The 21,482-nt window shown below is 37.7% G+C and overlaps 1 protein-coding gene across 1 annotated transcript in view; it reads right to left on the bottom strand.

Annotated features, from left to right (window-relative positions):
* AHR (aryl hydrocarbon receptor) overlaps positions 1-21,464 on the bottom strand; it is a 62,310-nt gene extending 40,846 nt beyond the window's left edge. The window contains exons 1-2 of the mRNA XM_071429126.1: positions 20,994-21,464; positions 13,094-13,281 (exon numbers count right to left, since the gene is read on the bottom strand). Coding sequence (XP_071285227.1) covers positions 13,094-13,281; positions 20,994-21,049 — 244 coding nt within the window. The 5' untranslated portion in view covers positions 21,050-21,464. The remainder of the gene's footprint in view (positions 1-13,093; positions 13,282-20,993) is intronic.
* Between the last annotated feature and the right edge of the window lie 18 nt (positions 21,465-21,482).

Raw genomic sequence — 21,482 nt, 5'->3', positions numbered from 1 at the left:
ATGCCATCGTGAAATCTTGAGTCAGAATAAAGTCAGAATATCTGAAAATGTCTGAAATGTAAGTGTATTCTTACTTCAGTACCTTCATAAAAAAGTGAAAGAAACTGAAGCAATTTCTCCAAAAGTCTCTTGCATTTAATTTATCATGTCTCTACATTTGACATGATATTTACTTTAATACAGCCATAGAGTGGGGTTAGATAATGCAGACAAAGAATCTTCAGAATACTTTAAAGATACCTCAAGTATGAAAATATTTATATACACTGTAAATTCCTGTGTTTTATTTTCATTTTGAATGAAAACATGACCCACTTTATGAACATGGGCAACTGTGGGCTTGGGGGGCATTACCAAATCCAAAGGGAGACAAATCTTTTCCTGTATGATTTCACCCATACAAGAGTTAAAAGCAGCACATGGCTTTGCACAGCACTGAAAGAGTCTGCACAAGTAATTTTCTCCCAGATGGGTTTAGAGCAGTAGTCTTTTCTGAACAGTTATACCACCTAATAGTATATCATCAGGATCTGTCCCCTTCCACTTGATACTGCCTCCCCTCCCCATTCATTTATGTTCCTTAATCAGACAAATCCTCTCCAAGAGATTATAAAATAATTTACGTATGGGTTTCCTGGGAGAGAAGAGGCAAAAATGAACGTGGCTATATTCTTTTCTAGGACACCTAGGAGCTTAAAATAAGACAAAGGGTTAAAACTGAAGGACAGTCTCAGCTGCTTAGGTTAGTCTGGCCAGCTTAGTCACTAACAGTCAGGTATCCTCAGTTAGAGGAAGGCACAAAGGACAGCAGATATTTTTCTCTTTTAATGGAGAGACACTATTTGAAGTGCAAGGGTGGGAGCTCTTCCAAAAACATGACATTGTACATAGATGTAGAGACTCACTTGAGCCATAGTATTCCAGAGAGAAGATGCATTTCACAGCATTAGCTGCCCCTCAGCACTGCTCTTGACCCCATGAATGGAAATGTAAGTAAATATGTGCACAAGAAACACAAATCCTTTGCATTATACAAACACAGACTGGCATGGATGTTACAGGTGACGTGAAATGAAGGCAAAGTAATTTGAAGTTGAAAGGCATGGAATGAAAACACTTGCTAAGGTTCCTCTCAAACATAGCCATGGTTCCTTGATTTTGCACAAGTTTTTATTGCATTCCTCTGTTTTGGTCTAATTCAGACGGATTCAAATCCTGCAAGAAACAAGCTTATAAGACTGAACCAGCATTCTTGCACACAACAGGTGGAACCTAATTCTGTCATTAGGATCTCTAATGCTTTCTTCTCTAGTTACAAGAGGCACTGTAAGACCCATTACATTTTTCTCATTGTCCATTACATTTTTTTTGATTGTTAGTAATCCAATCCTTTGCCTGAATTATTTTTTCCTATATAGCTTATAATATTTATTACAACATTCTACTGTTTCCCAGGCTTCCTAATTGCTTAGTGTAAAATGTTCTTCTTTGTTATTTTAACTTTGCTTTTAAACTTCTCATTTGTGCACACTGCTTTTATAGCTTTTTCTCTCTTTTATGAGATGTGCATCTTTTTTAATTCTCTGATATGTATTCTAATGATTTTGTAAGTGTTCTCTATTTTCATCCAGTCTTGCATGCAATTCCATGGTTTTTAAACTCTATTTTATTGGGAAAACAAATTAGGAAGAGGTCAAAAATACAACTGATCCGTATCACGCATTCATGACTTTTGAAAGTTTGCCATAACTTTTAATTTCTAACATATCCTAAATCACACATTATGATGAGTAGGCAGCTCACAGCCATTTGGTGAAGGGTGATGTGCTTGCACACTCAGGCCCACTCAGAATTCTTTTGTTTGGTTTTTTTAACAATCAAGCCTTTTTATTGTTTTCAAAAGTTAGCCTAATTACTTGGTCTGTCCAGCAAAACCAGATTTTCTTTTTTAAGCCTATTCTCATTACAGCAAGCACTTTTAATTAAGTAAGCAGAAGTTGTGTCTGAGAAAGAAACCACCTAGCACAGCATAATACTCATAAGTCCAGACAATTAACCACCTTTTTTTTTCAGCATTTTCTCAATCCATATTCTTTTCTGTATCACTAATGCAAAAACATTAAAACAGCAACAGAAACACACAACCTTATCTTGAACTGAAACTGCCCAGCAACCTTTTCTTCCAGTAGGGTTTCAGAGAAGCAAATGTCTATTTTGGTCTTGAATTCTAAAGTGAGTTAAATATGTAAGCAGTGGTTATAAAATGTTTTTAAAATATAAAAATCAGACTAAATGCAATTGTAAATCTTGTCGACAGTGTTCTGCTGAACTACTCCTAATTCAGCTCAAACATGCAAATCTCATAACATAAGCAGTTTATCCTCAAAAAATTTCTTGATTAAGATCTCTTGATTTTTGAAGTAGCAGAAACATCATGTCTGAAAGTCCACATTCTAGTGCTAGACCCACTAAAATGGAAAGCTAGCATGAACAGCAGTAGTTTAATGCCTGAGCTCTTCATGTCCAATTTTCTTCCCGCCCAGACAAATGTACAAAATGTTGGCTAAATCTCACTCCTCAATTCACAGCCCTTATTGTCTATAAAATTTACTAATAACAAATAGTAAATTTGCATTGCCAACTACAGAAAAATTATTAAAGAAAAAAACATGCTTGCTGCATGCTTAGAGCAAAATGCTTTGCAAAATATTGGTGGTACAGTGATTGAACCCTTTTCCCTACAATATCACACCCCTGCAGAACATGTTTCTTCTAAAAGCATTAACAGTAGCTATGACATTCTTAAATTTGGCTGAAGTAGTAATATTGAAGCAACACACTTACTGGTTTTAGAAACATTTTACCAAATGAAGATATTAGATTTTACTAGAGTTGCCTAACATATATACCATACTCTGTTTTAAAACATTCACCTAACCCAAGAACTTGAAGTTTAACCAGATTGTGTGTGGGATGATTTTCCTCAGCTTTCACAATATACTTTCTTTTGAGCCATTCCCAAAACATAGCTCAGCAAGTCCTAAACTGCTTGTTGAACTAGATTGGTGTTTCTCTTAAGACCAATAAAAGATTTAAATAAATAAAATATCTGATTTTAAAGAGCTGAAAAACCATTATATACCACAGAATCACTCACAACACTGATTAAAACCAACCCAAGCCCTGCTACACAGGTCAGCTGAACTCAGGTTTTTATATGTTTTTAGCTTTTTTAATGTTGCTTTTTAAAGAAAGAGTTAACAGCATTACTAAGGGTGGAATGTTAAGTGTTTATGCAGTAGTCTCCCTTAAATGGGGGACATATCCTCAGTTGCTACAAAGTGGTACTTCATACAACTCTGTTTTCTTAAGCAGAAGGTAAAACCAACAACTAAGCTGTGTATATTTTTTTCCTTAAGTGACTGATACTAAACTCATTTCACAGCATGATAATTATTCAGTCCAGAAACACCACACTAAGTCAACATGCACCAGCCTACAAAAATGAGAGTTCAGTCACTGCACTTGGAAGACTCAAGCCTTTGCTCACACAAACAGTTGCACTTCCTATAGCAGATGTTCCCAAACTGTGCTATGCATTAGGAGCCACTGCTCCTGATCTGGGTGTGAGAATGAAGACAAAATAAAAAAGAATAGGAAAATAAAAATGGAGTCATAAAAGTTGCAACGACTATGGAATAAATGTTTATTCCCTTAAAAATTCCCTAAAAGCAGGTGTGTGCATCTTGCTCAAAATACCCCTATCAGCCTCCCAGATTCAGAGAAGGTAAAAGGAAGGCAAAATGAGATTTCCATGGGAGCTGAGAGGCAGTTTGCCATTTTTGAGAGCAAGAAGTGGGCAGGTTACAGGACCTTGTAAGTGTAGGATCAGGAGTATTATGTCTTTGTCAGAGAGGGTCAAAAGTGGGTGGGAATTTCTACGTTTCTAATCCATCAGTGGTAGTTCTCAACTTTAAGTTGAGAAAAAACAAGCCTCAAGAATGGCTGCATATGAATATGTATAATGTAGGAGGAACAGAAATAAGTGTGCAGTGCTTTTATGGTTAGTCAGTTGCACCTAGTCACCTGATAAAATTTTAGTTCAGATTTTTTTTTTTTTAACATACACAAGGAATAAAACTTCACTTTTGCTTTTATCTTGTACTTAAAAACAGAAAAGTAAATCTCAGGAAGCATACAGTTGCTCAAATTTGTAATCTCTCACTTGAGCTTTGAAGCTTAACAACCACATAACAAACTGTATACTGCTTGTGGTTTCCAGACTCAGAGGCAATGAACTCTTGTCCCCTAACTATCACAGAGATGACAGTCACCAGCTGAATCACCAAAACCATATCCTGGCATGCACACATTTCTTCTGAGCTATTTCCCATTCAGTTGCTTCTCTTGGTACATCATCTTTGCTTCTTCAGAAAGAAAAAAGGTCAGCAAGAGGTGCATGGTGGTAAATTGTAACTTATCATCAGAGCTATTGATGTGATACTGCTTTAGCCACAAAAAGGGATGGAAAAGGGGCTTCCTAATTTTTTTGAGATGAGGCACAAAAAATCAAAGATGAAAGTGAAGTAATTTAATTCCTTGTGGAATGAGATCTGTGGGAAGCTGAACCTAGAGTAACAGTTTCCTACTTCTGAGCCTTTGGTTCCTAAAATCAGAGTTCTCTCTTCCTATAACAATTTTTCAATACAAAGAACAAAGCAAAAGCGAATCAAATATTACATATTGTTTAAACTGCCATTTGTTAGGCTTTTGGTTTGTAGAAAAGAAGACAAGTTAATAACAACTAGAAAATTACAATCTACTACCAGAGATTTTTATTTTTTAATAAATCACTAGTTCTGAAATGGTTGAAGTCTTTCCTTAAGAAAGAAAAAAATCATATTGAAATAACTGTTCCTTTTTATACATCAGTATTAATTTTTATCATAAAGCCTAGGAATCAAAAGTGTTTTTTAAATTCCCTTTACAGTTCCCAGTTATTTTCTTATCCATCAGTTTTATTAGGCAACTTACCTCATGCAAACTTGGAGTTGGTGCTCAAACATTAACTCAAATTCTTTTTTTTTTCCCTACTGAAACAGTGTCTTTATCTTCACTGAACTGATGGCTCAACAGCAACTTCATAGGATTTTTGCCTGGGGAATTTCTCTACCATTTTAATTGATAAAATGGAAACTGTCAATTATATTCCATACATGAAAGAGGACAGTTTATTCTACTGGTAAAAGGCAATGTTGAGTTTTGCAACTACTGCATTAAAAGGATATGGAACTGGGTTTGGAAGGTTTCTTTACAAGACCATTCAATTCCAGACCTTGCTATATAAAAAAATATTAATGAATAAGCACTTTCTAACAGAAATATCTCTTATTTAAACTGAGAGAGGAAAAAATGCATTTCAGCAAAAGAGATGAAGTTGTATTTTTATACCAATCCATAACTTCTCAGCAACTTAGCAGAAGGCTTTCTGAAATGACTGAATTATAGCAAGGGAATCAAGTTGGCTTTTGGAGGGTTGCTTCCTTTCCAGACCAAGGCTGTCTTTTCTCTACTTGGGATACGGGAGTCACTCACAGCTTATTTCACTGCCAGAGTCCATGGGCTTATCTTGTGAAAAGCCACATGCATGTCTTTGGTCTGGTAAAAGTAAATCAAACAACAAATTGTATAAGCAAGGAGGAAACTGGGGGCTACCCTTATTTTTCCTCTAAATAAGTAAAATACAACATGCTAAAAAATGCAGCATAAAGAAAAGGATCAATAAAGGAAAGACATCATCCTTCAGTTTGTAGCTCAGATGGAGACACCAAGAGGAAAAAGAGAATTCATTCACAAAGCTAGTGTCTTCCTGGCCCCAGGAATTTTACTGCTGAATATGTGACAACGGAGTTTGATTGGGGAGTCAGATTATTTGACCAGTCAGGCAGTGGACTTACTCCAGTAATCCCTACTTTATGCAATAGTTAGAACTTGTCTTGAGGGGCCAAGGATGTATATATTTCAGCTCATTAGATGTTATACAATGTCATGCACAAAGTGTGCAGTACTGTGCAATTCAAAAGGCACATGGATTGAATTTCAAGAGGCAATTATTCAGTGGAAAAAAATGAGCATCTCTTTGTTCAATTAAAAACAGAGTTTAGCATGCATCAGTAAGGACAACTAATTCCCATTTGTAGGTCCCTTTTAATGTTCACAGCTGGCAGGCAGTAAACCTACACTTTCTTAAGGAGTTTCAGATAACGGCTCATTCTAGTTCTTACATTTTAGTTCATTTAAGTTTCTAGAATAACTATGGTGAAGTTTTATCATTAACAGAATACCTTCTTAAACATGCACAGATTGGACATAGCACTGATGAGCAGGAACTCCTGAGAGACTTTTCCCAGGAAACATTTATCAATGCATTACCTGAAACTTTGAAGAGCACATTTGAAATTCATTATTTTTTACCTTTTTAAAAAGAGGTAAGTTATTTAATTTTATTATTTTTAATAATAAATTAATAAAATAAACAATTACAATGACCAAGGTCTGGTAAATAGAATTAGCTTCCGGCTGGATCTCCAAGACCATTCACAAAGCAATCATTCTTTAAGCGAGTAGTTTATGAAAGCATGTACACAGCAGAAACTGTTCAAACAGAGGTGAAGCTTTTGTTTACTCAGGAAAAACAAACAGTGTTAGAACTAGCTAGAACTGTAAACATCTACAGAACTCAATCATACATGTCTTATTTCCTGTTTGACTGTATCTGTATTCTGATAAGGCAAAACTAGGGCATTTCTCCCATTGGCAAACACACACAGGAGGAAAACTGCTGAGTCACAAACAGCACAGAGAGCAGCAAAAACCATTCCAGTATTAACAGATTATTTGTACACATTTTTAATTTACATTCATACTGAAGCCTTAAAAAACTAGGACATATTTCTAAGGTCATAGTCAAGCAAACCATACTTCTACAAATTCAGATGGACGAATCATGAAGCCCATGGAAGACAGATGTTGAGAGCCCAGTTCAAGCTCTAGTTATAATTCTCCACTCAAGCTGTCATTGGAGGAGGGAGCAACAGTTGTGGTGATTTATATTACAAAACCAAAAAGCTCCAAATCACTTTAATTTTAGGTGCTACAGTACAGCAATAATGTTAGAAAAGATAAAAAGACCTGGAATATACAGGGCCAGAGAAGAGAGGTACTTCCTCAGGCTAGGCTTTTTATCTTGCTACCTGTTCTAGGTTTCAATGTCATACAGCAGTGTCAATCTCCAGAACACTGATGTTGCTAGAATAGGATAAATTATATTTTAGGCTCTGACCTTGCAAACAAGAGTTGGGAATCCTGAGTAAAGCGCAGAACAGTATGCTTAAAACTAATCTCCCTATTAACTAGGCCTACAGAGAAATAACAAATGCTCTGCATACTGGGACAGGGTTTTTAAGTAATTTTACAACAGCTTTGTGGAACATAAGAGGCTCCTACACTGACTTTTCATATGCCTTTGATTAAATAGTACACATAGGGCAGAGAAGAAGAAATAACCTTTCATTTCTCTTCCTTGCAAAGGGAGTTCCAACAATGATTAACATCAATCACTGAAATACCAGAATGTAATAGGAAAAGAAAATCCAAAGAACATATTAACTGTTAGCATTTGTCTCTGGTTTCTCCTCTTATACTACAAATACACTAACATTTTAAGTTCTTACTTTGTTATATAAACAGAATTTTCAATCTTAGATATTCCGTTTGGGTTATATTAAATTGCATCAATCCATGGGGGTATAGAGCTGCCCAGCTGCATCAGATGCTTAGTGACACAGCACTCCTAAAAATAAAAGCTAAGATTGTGGAAACATACATATTTTGAGATTTAGAGTGATGTCACAGCTGCATGGCTCTAATCATCATTTTTGAAGATCAGAATTTAGGACTTCAAAGCTTAAATCCCTACTTATCATCTGTTACGTAAAATACAGGCTAAAATAGTCTGTAGCAGACAGTCCCAAATGGTCAGTGTGAATCTCAGGGGATTGGAGGGAAGGGGGGAGGTCTGGAGGGAAAAAAAAAAAAAGACAAGCAGTGAAAGAAGCAGCATGGATTAGAAAATAACATGAATGGTATGGTAGTCTGGTACTGAAATAGCTATACAATTCCCAGGTTCACATTTTGTATTAATTTAGTATTTGGGCCAGGGGGAAGACAGTACAAAAGGAAACAGAGTTGGTTTGTTTGGGTTGGGGTTTTTTTCCCCCAATATTTTTTTCTCTCCAACTCTCAGACAAGATTCAAAGAAGTGCATTCAAAACTGTGAAAATTACTTCATGTGCATGGTATAAAATACCAGATACAGGAAAGTAATTAGAGAACAACCAAACTATGGGGTATTTTCTACCTTGGGTGTAGAAAAACAGCTCAAGATAGTCATGAATCAAGTAATACTAACCAGGCCCACTAGAAGCTACTGGCAGCAGCAAATTCCTACACAGCATCTACAGAAACACTCCAGAGCAGTAAGTGCAGCCTAACTCCACTGCTCTACAGGGCTGTAGCTTTTCCTGGTGTGGAGATCAATTATCTATGCATGCAGCAACAGGAGCAGGGAAAGGAGGTGTAACTTGAAAGAGAAGTCGCACCTTCAAAAAATACACAAGGAAAACTGCATTAGACACGCACAGCAGGCAAAGATGGTAAATGTCTAAAATAAAAGCAAGTCAGGACTGTATTATCCTGGTCTTACTGGGTTGCACTTTAATAATTTTTGTGCTTTCAGGTTTCTCTTCCAGACCATCATGTGACACTTGGATGAAGGGCTATCTATATCTGCTAGACTGGCAAAATGTTGCTGCCCTTCTCAGTGTGACAGAATAAACACATTGTCTCCCACTTTGCCTGTCTTTCCCATTTCTACATCTTAGCCATACTCTCCAGAACAGGAACCACATGCAGTCTGTTCTCTCCAGCACATAGCATGATAGAACAGTGGGCATGACAGGAAAAATACATTATCAAAAAATATATTCTATGTGATGACAATGGCTGCACTGCAAATTTAAGCCATACGATGCCAAGGAATGTGTGTTAATTATATTACAAAGTTAAAGAAAAAAGGCAATGCAAACTTAGTGGAAAAAATAAATCTTAATTATTTTGTTATTGCTGTGCCTGCCAGAATCCCTAGCATCCCACATAAGAAACCAATTCTAAACTAATTTTGAGCGGAAACTTTCTTCTATAAATGCAAAATACTGCCCAATAAGCAAGAAGGGAAAAAAAACCAAATACTTTAAACCACAGGAATTCTTAGCGAAATGGATGAAAGGACAATTAATAAGCAACATGTTGAATTTTGTTTCTTATGTATTGATACACACACATAGCACAGCTACTTCATTTTAGATTCTGCAAGCCTCTCCTTTATTCTCAGTACACCTTTAAGAAGAAAAATTAAGCCCCTAACATTAAAAAAGTGACCAGTCATATAAACTCTTTTAACCCTTTAATCTGTTTCACCAAAATCCCAAGAACAATTATGAATTATTTTCTTTACCACAGTAAAGTACTTTAATGATTATCAATTCATCATATAACCAACGACCAAAGCTAGAGGCAAAAGGGCTTTTTCCTTTAGTATGGATGGGGAACACAGGCTATGCCTAAATGATTGTCCAGTTGTGCTCCAGATGCTGAGCTCACACTAACCTGCATCCACACAAAGAGCTGTTGTCCCACATTCTACTTTATATTTTTCACTGCTGAATGCACACATGCATGGGCACTTAACAGCAAAATGAACTGAAATAATACCAGGACAACACACAAAGGCTTTAGTGATTGTCAGCAGACACCTGCCTGATTCATCCCAGTCTCTTATATATAAAAAGCTTGCCTTAAGCCACTTTCAGAAAGTATCTTACATGCACAAAATAAACACTCCAGCAGTGATTTAAGCTAACCTGCTTGACTTTGAGGACTGCTAATCCACTTCAGTACAGCAGGTAGAAGTGCACAGCTGAGAAGTGACACCACCCTAAACCACTTTTTAGCTTTGACTTGCCACACAAGACTTTATATAAAGAAACAGACTTGAGACTCACTATTTTAATCCTACTACTACAATTTCCTCCTTGAATAAGGTCAAATCTGTACATATAAAAGCATGCCTGACATGGGCATACAGAAAGCCTGCTGACACCATGTGGACTTGAAACTACCCTGATCACATTAAACTATAGTGTATGTAAAGAGTCACTTAGCAGCCCAATAACTTCATTAACAAAAAAACAACAATCAAAAGCCACTGCCCAACAGAATACAATCACCAACACTAAGATCTTTTGAGGCTGTGGAAGAGTAAAATGCATACAACTATTTCCTACAACCTGAAATACTGCAAGCATGCAGAGGTCTACCATATTTCAGTAGACACTACAGAAAAACTCACCTGTCTTTAGCTCCAGAGAACATTCTGTACCACTCTACCATCTTAATAACTAGGGGAAATGAAACCCCTACTCATTTATTTTTTATATATATATATGTACACATATATATAAACACACACATTTAGCTTTTAAGTAACACCAGAAAACCCTGTAGATGTTTAAGTGAGTCACATTTATTCAAATTGATGTAACTCTTTGAGATGTCTTTCACAAAAAGAGTTCTTTTTCTCCCCACAGACTTCCGCCTTCAGAAAACAGACATTCATTCTAGATTATTTAAACTTGGAAAAATGCAAGTGTTTTCTTTGAAAAAAATATCTATTGTTACAGCAAAAACTTGGGTTTCCTTTCAAGCAAGATCATATGATTACGCGTTTATATTTTACTTTCCGCAGGAATTTACACACCCCCCATTTGCATCCTGTTATTCATTTAGCGTTTCCCTTCACTTCAGCATGCTGCGTTAATAAAGTGGAGCCTTGGCTCAGCCTGGGCACTCAAGGTGACAATCAGTGCTCCCTCTTACATTTGTCAGATTTATTCTACACGGTTTTCCACATGTATCCAACCACACAAAATGCTCTTTCAAAAAAAACCATTCTGAGAAGCACAGCACAGACAGAGCATGAAAATCAAACCTGGGGCTTTTCAAGGCTTTTTTGCCAATTCTGTTCTTCAAAGTACTAATTTTTCTTTCGGAAGGTGAATGTTACTGAAATAGATTCCATGTTATTTAAGACTACTAAAATAGTCTAAAGACCTAATTTTCACTCTTCTGTCAGTCACAAATTGGTTACTTTTGTTTATCTTCACTGAAGTCATCAATGTTAGTCTTTAAATACCTTCAGATGGAGACTGATACTAACCTGATTTGTAGGTCCTACAACACAAAGATCTGAAAAGAAGCAGCAAAAAGACTTTTTCTGCTAATAAAACCCTTTAAGACAGCTTCTACTGAAGGTATCAATTCTTTTTTTCCCTGTAGAGAAATCACACCTTAAACTTTAAATCATAGCCTTAAACTTTATTCCAGGACCTTCAAGTGCAAACTGGGGGGAAGAAGCAGGAAGAATAAAAATTAAGCAGTCCCATTCCACAAGAAATTGGAATAAGAAATTAAGATTTACTATTATCACTCCCTCCCAAGTAAGACAAAAACTTGAATTATTTCAGAAAACATCATTAAAGCAATCACAACAAAACACATTTCATTGAGATGAGAACTTCTTCAATTCACCAAGAGAACACAGATAGGTAAAATAATTTCTTTTACAGCAGTCTATCTGAGATAACCTTTTGCAAAGATTTTCATGAAACTGAGGTGCCAAGAGAACTATCATTTGATGGGAGAAAATATTTGCATTTGAAAAAAGCACAGCTAGAAATATTTGGCCAGCTCTAGCTTCAGAGGTTGAACTTCATACTAAAAATTGTCCTGAACAATCACAGAAATCAAGACACTTGGATATATTCTTCAAACAATAAAACAATATAAATTCATAAGCACTAATAAATTGAAGCCAGTTGACACAATAAATGAAAACTAATATTCTGTATTCCTGCAGGAAAACATGGAACTGTTTTAGACAGGTTTCTTGAATCCTTTCATCCATGTTTGGAAGGCTGAGATAATCTTAAACTGATGAGGACAGAGTTTATTATAATGTCAAATAAAACTTGAAATTTAATATCAACTTCATTGCAATAAGATTCTTTAGCTACAGCTGATCGATAAGATTTCATCTTCAATATAATAACTGTAAAATCTCAGTGACTGATAAAAGAAAAGGACAATTAATTAAATACAAGCTCCTTGCTTCATTCCTGCAATGAATAGGATCAGACTACTCCTGCCTTTTAAGATACAGGCAGGAAGCCAAGCAGTGCATCCCACTCTACAGAGCAGCTCAGGTAGTGAAGGGGAGAGAGAGAGGGACAGGACTCCTTGGCCAGCTCGGAGGTGACCAAGGACACACATTCTGACCCCATGACTACTCTGAGTGCTGCTGTATTGCCCTGGCCAGGACTGGGGTCAGTGCACACCTGCTGTGCAGAACATAACTGCAGAACCTTAGCTGTCATTTTAATGCCTCATGTCCTGCATTAATCAGGGCTTGGACATGGGAAAGATTTCGTATCTATCCTTTACAAGTCACCTGTGCAATAAACTGTAGGAAGGGGCACTATCAATTACTTTGTATCAAAGCAAAGTCATTTTTGATGAATCATTACGCAAAATACAGCTGGATGGGAAGTCCTATGACATATTTTGAAACAGTAATAGTTTTACTAAGGCAATTTTCTGAGGGGGAAAAGAGAAATCTCTTGGGCATCTTTGACAGTCTGATGAAAAGGATTGAAGGACTCATTAAGGGCAATATTACTTCCAAATGCAAAGCTTTGAATGACTGGTGACCTAAGTGAAATGTAAGTAGTTACATTTGGTTTCAAGAAAGTGGAAAGCTTACTTTACACAGTTACATTGTATATATTCACGCAACTGGAGGTTCCATTAAAATGCAGATAAATTTAACAGTTTTAAGCACTTAAACAGCTGAAATCAACATACAGTATAAACTGAATTTTACAAGCAGTTCAAACCCAAATAAATTCCCAATGCTTACCATCAAAAAAACTTTTTGCTCTCAGGTAACTGACGCTAAGCCTAAGCACAGACAGCTTATCCAACTTGGCGATCACATCCTGCGGGAAGGGCAGCAGGCTCGCCAGGCGGTCCAGCTCCGCGTTCAGGCGGTCCCTGTGTCGCTTGGAGGGATTGGATTTGACTCCTTCAGCTGGGGACGGCTTTACACTGCGGCAGAAAAACAAGCACAATGTAAACGCCAGCTCCTTTCCAAAATGAAGGCAAATATTTGCTGTGCCTAATGTTACATATTGTCTCAAACTGTAACAACCAAAATGTTTTCCCCAGTGACTTTGTTTCTCATTGGGGAAAAAAAAAAATAACCTAAAATGGCCTAATCTCCCCTCCAACACACACATTGTTAAATGAAGCAGTTTGAGCTACAATGCCTACTTGAACTTTTGAATAACCTTTTAGATACAGCAATTTTTATAAAAATCTTCCTATGTTTTCAGTCAAATATCACTTGAGTTCTCCCAAATGTTAGTATTCCAAATATACCGATAACTTTCAGTAATATTTGTGTACAAATAAATTTGGCAGTACACTTTTTCACTTCAATAACAATTTCTCACAGATGTCCTTAATTTTATCAGTTTGGAACAGCCTAGCATTAATTGAATATAACAAAAGTTTTAGTAACTTCCTAGGCATCCAAAACTATACTAAAAACCATGAGATATAGCTCAGCCAGCATGTAAAATTTTTGCAGGAAACACTGGAAGCTCATCCCTTAAAGCATCTCACAGTTGAAGGCACTTCATTTGAGTACAGCACGGCAAAAGTGTGCCTTTGGACAGTACACAGAACAATTTAAAAATCTTTGTGTTATGAATTACATAATGAAGTTTTTGTAAACTTGCTATTTTCCATTCATATCCACCCTGAGCTCCAATTCCAGATACTTGGATACTCACCCCTTCCCACATACCAGAAGTCTGTGAAAAGGGTTAGATCCCTACTCATTTAAATTACTACTAGTCATTACAAGCAAATACCGAAACCAAATAATTTATCTGCCTAAGCCATAGTACATTTTATGTTCTTTATTAAACAGTCTTCCAATTAGAGAGTGAGTCATTGTCACTTTTCCAGTACTGCAGTTCTACGTGAGATCTACAGCAGTTATCAATTTGTGCTGCTCTCACAGAAGTGTTGGTTCTGCAAGAGGCATCACTCAAAAATACTGAGCAGAAAGACATTCAGCAGCTAATTTCTTCAGTATTTCATTTAATCTGCTCCCAACTGTCATCCTTATATCAATTACATGGTGAGCAATTGCAAAAGCTCCAATAGTTATTTTTGCCACTGCTGGAAGTAAACCATACGGAAAAGTAATTTCATCTTGTATTTTCAGTCAAATGAGTACTGATAGATTGGACAGTCTTATTTTTAGCTTGCTTTTACTTTATGTTTCAATTACACCTCTTGTTAGTTTAAATCCACGCCCTTCTTTTTACAGCCATGGCTTATTCAATTGTTACTTGTCAAAAACTTGCCACTTCAGCCTGGCTGCCTGCTCCCCAGCACTACAACTGCCCTTTTCCACATTAAAGGAGCCTTATGTGGAGCCTGGAAATGCAAAGATGCCATAATGCAAAATGTTGATAACAGACAGAAATATAACATATCAGCAGAAATTACTTCCCAGATGGATAAAGTTAAACTTGCTGCAGAATAAATATTATAAATTAGTAATGCTTTAGCCTAAAAACATTTGAAAAGTGGGCAAAACAGTTGAAGCAAGAATTAGGAAAATTCTTTCTCTTAAAAAAAACCCATAGGTTCATCATCATTGTCAATGGATGACTAACTACTTGGTTAGATGGGTGCTTCAGTCACAAATTATGACTTTGACACCAGCAGTTCACCATATTCCCAAGTGAACATTAAATAATTTAGCAAGGTTTTCTTCATATTCTCTTATGCTGGTAGAAAATTAATTTGTACAAGCCATATAATTAGCAAAACTTACATATAGCCTTTAAAAAAGAAAGTTAAAAATCATCAAATCTTAGCAGCAACATTTAAGGGGTATTTTTTTAATATTTTTATGTATTAGACTGTTCCTAAATGTAGAAACAAAATAGCCAATTTCAATTAAGCATGTAACAGTTGTATAACAACCAGTGAACAGCTAACTACTATCAAATCAAAGTGGTTTGCTTCTGAAAAGCAGAGGACCTCATAGAAACCATTTAAGACATGCAAACTTTACAAAATATATCAGCACTAAGTAACAGGCTTTTCTGTCTTAACAACTGTACCCTGCTTTGAAGTTGCAAATTGACCAAGCAGCTAAAACTATGTTTAACTTGCAGTCATCTAATCAGATTTAGATGTGATTGTTTTTCTACTTTGCATTTACTATCTAAAGATTTCTCTTACTTTTATCTAGCTGAAAGCATTTCTGAATACTAAGTTACCAGTATTTGCATCATAAATCTTGCCATATTCTCTCCCCCAAATCAAACACTGATTATCCCTAATTTTCCCCTTTGTCACCCAACTAAAATTCATTATATAAAAATGGATCCTTCAGTGACCATGGGAATGAGGGCAGAAATGCTGGGGGCATAAGCAGCAACTTAACCATTTTCCATCCATTTATATAAGCCCTTGATGCTAAAGACAGCCCAGATTCAATGCAGAAAATTGTCTTCAAGGCAAATTATGTGCTATGTCAAGATTAAATCCATGCATGTGTTTTATTTAAAAGAAAAAAGAAAAAAAAAGACTAAAAGAAGGAATGTATTTAAGCTGATCTTTCCATTCTTAATCTTCTACCTTTCATAGAAAATCTGAATTCTCTAACCAAAGGCCAGAGGTCTCTGTACACTCGCTGCCTCTGGACTTATCTACAACCCTTGCCACCCAAGAGCTGCAAGACAAGCAAGAACACTTAATTTTTTGATTTAACAATTTTAAAGCATTTCCATCACAACACCAGCTGACTGCTGTTTTCACAGGTCTGCTACAGCACACTTAATTAGAAGTTTTCACTACACATGCTCATCATGTGCACCTTTATAGGAATTAACCCCAAATGTTTAAAAAGTCCACAATTACCTGAGTCTTAATTATTATCAAAAGGCCAAATTAAGTTTCAATATTTACATGCTTATTTGTATTATTTTAGATGGAAATTTTAGTAGTTTCTGAGAAAATGCAAAGAGAGAACAAGTTTATTTTGTTCATAACAACATAAAACACTGGGGGAAAAAAAAGTAGAAAAGCCAAGCACTGAAAAGCATGATATCTTACTAACAAGACTGAAGTGTGAAATGAAATCAGAGAATAAATGAATGTGCAAAAAGAACACTACAGAGATGTATTAAAAAAACTAATTTGTTAAAAAACCCTAATTGTTAGTTCATCAGAACTATCTTATTCCTTAGGAAAGAGGGATATAAGGAAAAACATACAAGCCACCTAACTAATAGATTTCATCCTCTCAATTTTGAATATTTTTCATCTCATATTTAATAGTATGCAATAACATATCTTTTTCCTATGCACAGAGTTTCATTCAGTGGAGGCCAGGTATATAAAATCAGTTATGAAACTAAGCAAGAAATAGAATCCTAAAAAATATATCTTTATTTACTTTAGCAACTAAAAAATACTTCTAAGAATTTACTCTTATTTCCAACACTGAATTTGCAATTACTGAAAATTCAGCTGATGATTTCTTTGGAAACAACAGATAAGAATTACTGCCTATCAACCTCTTAAAGTTATTGTCAACCAATCTTAGAAGGGCAGAGACCCTTTCATGGCTCTTTCAGGAGAGACTGAGACAGTCAAGATTCAAACTGCTGAAGGGATAAAGTTGTTTTATTAAAAAAACCTCAGTCAGTGACACACTATTCATCTGATGCTGGGCTACTATTTGCCATCCAGTAGCAATGGTTAGTTCAGGTTGGTGTGGTGCATTAAGGATTCAACCAGAGTGATAGAAATATCTAGAACACCAATCAAGGATGAAAGTCTGACACTCAGTTTTAACATATTTCACAACTTTCTAAGATAACAAGCCAGCATTTATTGGAAAAAAAGAAACAAAAAATTATGTTCCTGCCTACTGACCATGTTATTTATGTACGTATACCTTCATTTGATATAGATTCTCCTTCTTAAAAGTACTCTTTTGCAAGAAACATTAACCAAAACCGACCAATCAAAAAAAACCCCACAAACCTTAAAACAAATGACTTTTAACAATAAAGTGACTTAGAACAGTGATTTTACTATATGTAACATAGAGTTACCCCAAGATTGACAAATATAAATATATATATATATATATATATACACATATAAGAAGTTTATTCTATGTAAGACAACAGTCTTACTACCTCCATTTCAAATAAGAGGTACAGACTGCTTTGTGGCAGATAATTCTTTACACAAAGCAATATTTCAATGATTATTTTTCTTTTCTGATGAACTTCCTTTTTGAAAGCTTATTCTGGCACTTTTTGTTTGTTTGCCTTGAATGAACACATAAATAGTTCAATTTTTTAAATTAAAATGTGTGCTCTGCTTTCTAATACTACTAGGACTACTCATTACTAAAGATCAATCAGTCAAACCTCTGGAGTACTTAATGTCCCAAATACATTTAAGATAACAAAGAAGAAAACCCTATCATATTTTTTTTTAATTTGATCTACTAGATAAACAAATCATTATGCTTTTTGTCTCTGCATAGCATGAAACATTTAGAACTCCCCACCCCATTCCTTGTCTATTACATTCATCCAGTTATACGAAACAATTCTTATCCAAACACTGAAAAAAGAAAAACAAACCAAATCAGAGCTAGTAAGCAGAAAGACCTAAAAACTGCAAGTTGGAGCTGTACTTTTATATAATACCTTTCATCTCACGTTAGAATCTATCTGCAGTAAACCCCACTTCCATAAAACTTGCATTTTTTCCCTACAACTACAATGCTTTTATATTAGTTCCCATAATAGTCACTAGACAAAAGAAGTTGAAGACTTGGAAAAAAAGACAAAAACAGAAAGCAGGGGCCACACATTGCTCCCCAAGCCTCAGTGGGGAGTGGAACATCCCCCAGCCCTGCTGCCACCAGGGGGACTCATAGGGTTTAAACCCTAAAGAGGGAGGAAATTGAAAGACTCCAAGGTATTGGGAAAGTGATTTCTGTAGCATATCACAAGCAATTGCAGTGCACGTGTTTAGCATCTTTTTCTTCTCTCCCCTTACATGACAAGATAACAAGAAGAATTGGAAGGAACAAGGAACAACTGCCTATTATGTTCCCCCACAACTGTGTTTCTTTTTCAGCTGCAGTACTGTAATTCCCAACTGAATCAAAAAAGCACATTTCAACACTTGGCACAGTCAGACAACAGCCTGTGATTCCCTCTCAAATTCAGCTCTCTACAGGGCAATAGTAGAAACTGGGAGTTGAGTTGTAAGAAGGAAGTTTCTTAAATTGTTACAGAGTTATGACCATGGCTTTCATGAGTTATTTGTACCTGAAACAAGAAGTATTTCTTCTGTTTAATTTTTTTCCCATGGCAACTATGGCATTAGAGTTAGACCTTCTTCCATTTCTACAAGCCTCTACAGATCTTACTAATTATTATGCTCCATTAAGAGGTACATATATGACAAATAAAACGTTAGAACTATCAACAGATATAATCTCTTCTACAAAAGATATTAGTCCCAGTAATGTATCACCTCTACCTTTTTCTGTTCTCTTCTTTTTGGTTTTTTTTTTTTTTTTTTTCTGAATAACTGAATTCTACTGAGAGGAGGAAAAATTGAATTCAAACAGATTAAAATGACAGTAGTGTCAAACCTTTATCAGCCAGCACCAAGTACCTCTTTCCTCTCTCTTGCAATCAGTTAAAAAAGGTTTATTGCCTGTGTCACTTTTTTTTGGCCTAAAGGTGTGGTCTGTAAAGGTGTGGTGTGTATGTAGTTATGTGAGAAATCAGAACCCTCTGACCCATTAGCAACATTCTCCAAGACTGGCCCAACAGAAGCAGCAACCAAGGAGGATAAGGTATTTTGAGAAGAAAAGAAACACATGAACATGATAAGTGTGTTAAAAGCAAGATAAATGTCTTACATAAAAATAATTTCCAGTAACCCAAGCAAGGTGGGTTAATAATTAGCCTCCATTTCAATTATAGGTGGACAAACTGTTTCAATATGAATGTGTTTATTTTGAGAAGAAACTTCTCCCTCTGATCCTAAGGCCAATAGATAAATAGTTCCCATTAGTAATAAAGCTTCAAGTTCAACTAATCACAGCAGTTCAGCCAACTTACATAACAAGAAGATACAGGGAAAAGGATTACTTACATAGACACTACAGTAAGGTAAAACAAAAAGATTTCACATCCTCTATCCAAGGCTAACCAAAATTTAATAATAAGGAGATCTTACCAGCAAGCAGAATACCTCATCATTCACAACCAGAACCTCTTGCCTTTAGCTATTAGTAAGCTACAAATGCCACTGGTACATTTCATTTCCTTGTGAACAAACACTGATTTCATTCTTAAAAATTGGAAACTACAGTGTGAATTTAATTAGGTACCTCTATATTTTTTATTTGGAAATAAATGGTCAAAAAAGCAGGCACTGGTATTTTCATAATTAATACATTTTTTAGCAGGTGAATTATATATATATATACACACACATATGTATATACACATACACAATTTCTCAACTTTTTTCCTAATTTGTGGGGTAAAAATCCAAGCTATGTACATGCATTCATTCTAACAACTCCAACCATAAAGAAGCAAGCACTCAAGCTAATTCCCTTCATCCCGAGACTGATTTGTCTGCTGTGAATCTAAAAACATATCATTCACAACACGATTTGATCAAAAATTTTCCATTCTCTCCTTCTATGCTTTTGTAGCCCGTGTAGTTATTTTACACCTACAGAAGTAGCCCACAGAAACGCACTTGGATTTTTTGAGCGTTGCTTATTTTTCTTGCAACTCGGTAGTTTACCTTTGCTACTTTTTATGACCTAGAGATTCTTGACTTTCAGTTGAAAGTGCAAGTTAAGCATCTCTTCTAGCCTAAAAATTCCCCTCTCACGAGAGCAACGTTTTAGTGAATCATATAAAACCTAGGATGCAAACCTAAAGCAGGTGCAGCAAACAAAATTATTTCAGCACTAAACTGTTCCCACAGTTTCAAAAATATAAATTAATAAACAAAAAGACCCTATATAGCCAGGTGTTTGGGTTTTTGGTTTTTTATTTCTTTCCTCTTCCGACTGGTCTACAGCACTTGGGTTTCTTTGACTCTGCACAAATAAGCGCATCTCATGCGGTACCGGAGGATTCAAAAGGAGGGTTCAAGCCGGGGGTCCAGCACTCCTAGGCAGGCCCTACACAGTGGGAACCGGCCAAGCCTTTCCCGACTCCGACCCCGCGTTCCCCGCAGAGACACCTGAGCGGGCCGGGGGCCGCGCGGTGCGGGAGCGCGGGGGGAGCGCGGCCCTCGCCCACGGCGGCCACCGCGGCGGGGCGAGCGCAGCCACCGCGCGGAGCCGTCACCTCAGATGCCTCCCAATCTAGGTCAGCCGGCTGCGCCGCGCTGCCGGCACCGCTCCCTCCTTCCGCCGCCCCGACCCTCCGCGCCCCGACACTCCCTTCTTCTTTTTTATCGGGGTGGCGGGAAAATCCCTAAAAGCGGTAAGAGTCCTGCCGGCACCCCGAAGCAGCAGCAGCGCTCCCGGCGCCCCTGCCCCGTACCGCCCCCGCCGGGCCCCGCGGCGCGGTGCGGGGCAGGACGGCGCGCCCCCGGGAAGCTCCGCGCTCGCTCTGCCCTCCTCGCCTCGCCCCTCGCCCGCCCGCGGCGCCGCTTACATTTTCTGCACAGGTTTCCGCCGCTTGCGACTGGCGTAGGTGACATTGGGGTTCATCCTGCCGCGGCTCTAGCGCCCCGCGCCGCGGGCGCCGCCGGCCGGGGGCCGCCGCCCCTGCTGCCCGCCGGGTCCCGGCTGCCGGGAGCGGGCGAGCCCCACCGGCGCCGCAGCCCTGGCCTCGCTCCGCCCGCGGGCCCCGCTCCTGCTGCCCGCGGCCGCCCGGAGCTCGCTCGCTCGCTGTGGCGGTGGCGCCTTCCCCGGGCGGGCGAGGACGGGAGGCGGAGGCGCTGCGGGGCGGGTTCCCAGGTGATCGGCGGCGGCTACACCCACTCGCCGCCCCCGGAGGGCACAGGTATGGGGGCGGTCGGGGCTTTCCAGCGCCGCTCGCGCCGCGTCTCCCCGCCAAGGCGACGCCGTCTCCCCGTCGGCTCCTCTGCGGCGGTGGGAGGGTGCGCGGCGGGCTCTGCACCCCGGCGCGGCCGCCGTCTGC

This window comes from Agelaius tricolor, unplaced genomic scaffold, assembly GCF_023055355.1.
Source record: "Agelaius tricolor isolate 1412-34295 unplaced genomic scaffold, bAgeTri1.0.p SCAF_6, whole genome shotgun sequence".
Taxonomy (NCBI): domain Eukaryota; kingdom Metazoa; phylum Chordata; class Aves; order Passeriformes; family Icteridae; genus Agelaius; species Agelaius tricolor.
The sequence above is the reverse complement of the archived record's forward strand: the minus strand, read 5'-3'. Positions and strand labels throughout refer to the sequence as shown.